Raw genomic sequence first — 5,119 nt, 5'->3', positions numbered from 1 at the left:
CAACTAAACCTCCAGTTTTTATTTTCATTAACAGAATGAAAACATCAGTATTTTTGCAGAATCTGCAATCGGCAATCGGTGTAAAATAATCCAGCCCAGGTTTGATGAGTTCAAGTGTTTGAGATTTTGAACTAGATATTCAGCCAGACTCATTAAAAACTCTGAAGCAACCATTTAGTTTTGTGTCGATGGGAAGCTCTGAAGCAGATGGCAACTTCTGCATTATTGATAGCTAACAGCTAGTTCCTGTATTCTCACAGTGCTAACTAACAAGCATACTACTTGATCACAAGGACCATGCTTGCTTTAGTTAAGTCTGTCAACACAATAGGACACCTTAACAACTACTTACTGTAGAATAAAAATGTTACAGACATTTTGTCAAGCTTAATTCCACCTTATTAACTGGGGCCTGTAATAGTAGCTTAAGGTGCGTTTCTATTACGTGCTGGCAGCACTAAGGTAGCTTTAAGGTACAGAAATACTTTGATAAGAAATATGGTGTCTTATTATAAATAGATTTTGCAATGAAGTCTTGCTACACCCTAATTTCTAAGCATTGTAATCCAACAATATTGTTTTAAAAGTAGGAAAATCTCCAACCTATGATCCTTTTTCAGCACCTGTGGCTTAATTCATGCTCTAAAACATTACAGTTAAGCCTGTTGCAACAAGCAGTTAATCAATTGTAGTTGCATAATAAATTAAAATAAGCTGATGATTAACATTTTTTGATTACAAACTTCATGATGCATTTTATTAATGGTTTCAGTCGTTTGTGGTTTAATTTCCGTTTGGTCTATTGTTTTTGGTTGCCATGTTTTATTTTGGATATTTAAAATGTCTTCCAGTTCCAGTGTCGAGTGTTCAGTACAAAGTTAAAGTTTATTAGTCTTTCAGAGGGCAAGCTTGCATTATTATGCCATTATCATTATGTTAGTTTAAAATGGGATCAAAGCGATAATTTATTATCCAGTGAAATTTGATGTCGTGACAGCCTAATCCCAATCTTTATCTAAAATTAATGTCTTTAAAATCTTCAGAGCTACGGATTTTTATTTTATTTTATTTTCAGATTTCATCTTGTGATTGCTTACTACTTCTTGCTTCCATTGCTGTGGTGACTCTTTGGTCTTTGTGTCTGAAAAGGCCACATTGTGACTGCATGTGTTTGCAAGGACATGTTCTGTTCTGATTCTTACTGTGTGTTAGATCAGCCATACTGCATGCTGACTACTGTGATTATCTGTGACTGTGCTGTGATCACTGCTGTTTCCCTTCAGTCCACACTTCCACTCAGGCTATGCTCTGCTATAACAGCAAATCTCCCACTAATTCCGGTGACATATGGGGAACAGCAAAAACATATACCCAGATATGCACACGCATTCACGTATATTTAGGTGTTAGGCTGGTAAAGGATTGTCTGAAAAACCAGCAACAAGTAATGTGTTGTCATTTCACCTCTCTGAAACACATAATGACACAAAAGTGTTTCTTTTGTCTGGGAGAATATTGATGAAGATGAAAAGTTTTCCTTCAGATGTAGGAAATCAAACAGCTTTTGAGAGCGAAGCAGCACCTGTCGCATCACATCCCAAGTGACAGAAGGAGTTGCCAAAAAAAAGTCAATGTAATAACGGCTGTCTCAATCCACATTTAATTACCATGGCAACCAACTGTTATCCTAGCCAGTGGGTGGTGCTAATCTCTGCTGCTTTCATTACTTCATCATATAGATTAGGCTCTTCATTCTTAATGAGATGCTCAGTTCTGCCTTTGTTGAGCTCCTTTCAGAATGAGCTGTTTTAGGGTGTTTGGTCACTTTAAATCCAAACAAACTGCTGCTGGCCACACCCCCCAACTCATCGTCTGCCTTCTCAATGCAATTATACAACCATATATCTTTGAAAAGCAGAAGTGGAACATCCAGCACAACTAACAAGAATGTAGCAAGTGGTTTCTAGATAAGTCAATAACACAACACTTGTCTTTTTCAGCAGCCATTGTACTGTGCATACAGCATAAAAACCAGCTGACCAAACATTCTGCAGCTCAGCTTGGGTTGCTAGGTGACAAGCAGAGCTACTTGGACTTTGCTCGGGTTGTCAGGTGAGGGGAAGTTCCTGCTGATTTGTGATGTTACATTCTGGAGAGTTTTGCAAGGGGTAATTTTTACAAAAACCAAAAAACATTAACTTATTGCCAAAAAAAAAACCTGGGCTGTTTTTAGAAGCAATAGAAACCCAAATGGAAGTACAAATAGGTGGAAAATGTGAGTTTTGCATAATAGGTCCCCTTTGAATCAGACATTCACCCCATCATTAGGATATCACTCAACTTCTTTGCCTTGGAGCACATCAGTCCGGTGTTCAGTGTGTAAGTAAGTTTAAGTAGTTTGCTTTTGAATTGATCAAAACTAAAAACACTTGCATGAGGAAATGACGTGTTTTATTGCCTGGCGGACATACAGTTGCATGGAAAGCAGTGTTAGTCAGTTTTAAGCCATTCTTTGCTTCCAGCTCTGATAGCACACCTCATCCCGTGCCTCCTCACTAAGTCGGCTCCGTCAGTCTGTCTGCCCCTCAGCTGACTCCCTCCAGCATGACAAGACAGCCATCACCCTCCATACGTCACTGAAGGCCACCCTCATGTCTGTGTCGTACCATCCAGGTTGAACAAGAGATCTCACTGGTCCAGAGAAAGATGTCTGACCTTGAGTCAGTTCTCCAGCAGAAAGACATTGAGCTGAAGGCCTCCGAGACCCAGAGGACAATCCTGGAGCAGGACTTGGCAACGTACATCACAGAATGCAGTGTGAGTGGCCAGGTTGTTTAAAAAATAGTCAGCTCATGAAATCCTTTTTATTGAATTGTAAAACAAATCAGTATCATGAATTCAGTAAGAAAATTCTCTTTCAAAATGACTGAAGTTAATTGATTACATTTTAAAGGAAACCTGACTAGGAACTGCATTTTGTTTTTAAATAATCTTGTTTTACTGTTTACCCAGGTACAACAAACAAACTCATCCGACTGATTTATGTGTTCATTTTTAGAGTCTGAAGCGCAGTTTGGAACAAGCACGCATGGAAGTGACCCAGGAAGATGATAAAGCTCTCCAGCTGCTCCATGACATTCGGGAGCAAAGCAACAAGCTTCAGGAGATCAAAGAGCAGGTAGGACAGAAACACTTCAGCCACCAAACACTTTGGATTAAGACTAATAATGTGGGATAAACTACTATAAACTAGTAACATTGGTTTATTTTAGAAACTCTTTAATCTCCATGGCAATCATTCAGCTGTGCAAGCTTCTAAGCTTCTCAGAGCAGCCCTCTATGAAGCCACTCGGCCCCTTCAGACTAGCCAGAAGCAATTAGCAAACACCTGGTAGAACTGCAGATCATAATGAGAGTTGCTGCTCTCATTATGATCTGATTCTCCTCTAATGAAAAGCACCTCATTATAGGAACTACTTCTCAATGCAGCGCTGGTTGCTAAAGGATTAATTAATAGAGGAGCCATGTTGCATGTTGTGATGACTTCCTGCAGAGCAGGAGCTTCTTAAAAAGACTAGGGCCCAAGTTCAAGGTATTAAATTACAAAGTCAAATATCTATAGCATTCTTATAACAACCGAAGGTATAGTTACTTGAGTGTGCTATAAAACGGCACTATATGGCTGGAAAACATAATACTTCCCCTTTAAGAAGTCTTGTTTTATGTCTGTCTTGTCAATAGAACGGATTAGGAGTATATTTTTATAATAGTTAGGTCTACATAACAGGTCAGGTAATCAAGGCTGTGTGTGTGGTCTGTCTACTAATTAAACATGCACAAGATGCTGAAATCCCTTCCCTCTCTGTAGGGTACAATGAGTCTAACATTAAACACTTCAAACATGCAGAAATGTCTGCTGTTGCAAAACCTCTTTATGTAAATTATTGTTATTATTTTCTATTTTTATACTCTAATTTCATCTGCACTCATTGCGTTTTGGGAAGGAAAGCAATGTTCCATTTTTTGCAGTAACTTGTTCATGTCTGATGTCTGTAAAGTTCAACTAACTTAATGAATATTTTAAATGTAGCCACACACCCGCACCACATGACAGTGCAGCTGTCAGAATGAAGCTGGCGCCTGATCACTTGTTTCATAAACGGCTTCAAAAGATCCTCCTGCTTTTGTCGTACAGTTCTTTCTGTGTTTATCTATTGGGGAAAAAAAGGTAATTTTAAAGCAACCTGTTTTTCCCTGCCTACACTTGTGCTCGTTACAAAGTGCTGAATACATTGTGCTCTGGTTGCCATGGCAATGGGAGCCATATATCTAGAATGGGGAGCAAAATGATGCAGTGGGCAGGCTGTTGAGATGGGGTGCTGAGGCCTTTTGCTCACACTGTTTGAAAAACAAATTTTGTTGAGTTCATTTTCCAGGGATTTCTGAAAGAGGATTACAGCATGTTTCCTTCTTGTGGCGGATTTTTTATTTATTTTTTTTGTCTCGTGGTTTACATACACTTATCTTTGTAGTGAAAGTATTGGTGGGAAAACAACTTTGCTTGTCTTGCTTGTGTGCAAAATCAAATTTTAGATGAAGATATTTTTACCCCCACATTCATGAAGGTTTATGAATCTTAAGGTTTATTTGAAACCAAGGAAAAAATTGTTTTCTGGTGAAGACCTCTGTTCTTTGATTATACATTGATTAACATAAAATAGATAAAAGCAGGAACAAAAACAGAAAATCCTACAGGGTAAATATACAGATATCAGGATGTAGAGTTTTTCAATCTGCCACTTACATAAGAATTGATCATCATATTCATATCTATACTTTAAGTCAGGTATGACGTATGATATGCATGTCTACGTAAAACTTTTTTTTGTAAAACATGAGCCTGGATGGTTGAAGCATTGTGGAACCAAAGCCCCACTTCAAAGAATATAAAGTACCTGTTTAATCGAATCTGCAGTCCTAGAAAGACAAGGTCAAAGACAATCACTAATGTCTTTAGAGAAGATAGCAGGAAGAAAACCTGACTGCTTGGGGCAGGATGTTACATCTCATCACTATTATTGCACGGATCTTGTTCTTGCCACAGTGGTGCCTGTGGTCA

The 5,119-nt window shown here is 38.5% G+C and overlaps 1 protein-coding gene across 4 annotated transcripts in view; it reads left to right on the top strand.

Moving 5' to 3' along the window:
* The window catches only part of citb (citron rho-interacting serine/threonine kinase b), a 61,592-nt gene that overhangs the window by 8,381 nt on the left and 48,092 nt on the right, over positions 1 to 5,119 (top strand). For all 4 annotated transcript variants that reach the window (XM_016661066.1, XM_007572856.2, XM_016661068.1 and 1 more), the window contains exons 3-4: positions 2,674 to 2,817; positions 3,059 to 3,178. In XM_016661066.1, coding sequence (XP_016516552.1) covers positions 2,674 to 2,817; positions 3,059 to 3,178 — 264 coding nt within the window. The remainder of the gene's footprint in view (positions 1 to 2,673; positions 2,818 to 3,058; positions 3,179 to 5,119) is intronic.

Source organism: Poecilia formosa, unplaced genomic scaffold (assembly GCF_000485575.1).
Source record: "Poecilia formosa unplaced genomic scaffold, Poecilia_formosa-5.1.2 Scaffold309, whole genome shotgun sequence".
In the NCBI taxonomy this organism is placed as follows: Eukaryota; Metazoa; Chordata; class Actinopteri; order Cyprinodontiformes; family Poeciliidae; genus Poecilia; species Poecilia formosa.
The sequence above is the reverse complement of the archived record's forward strand: the minus strand, read 5'-3'. Positions and strand labels throughout refer to the sequence as shown.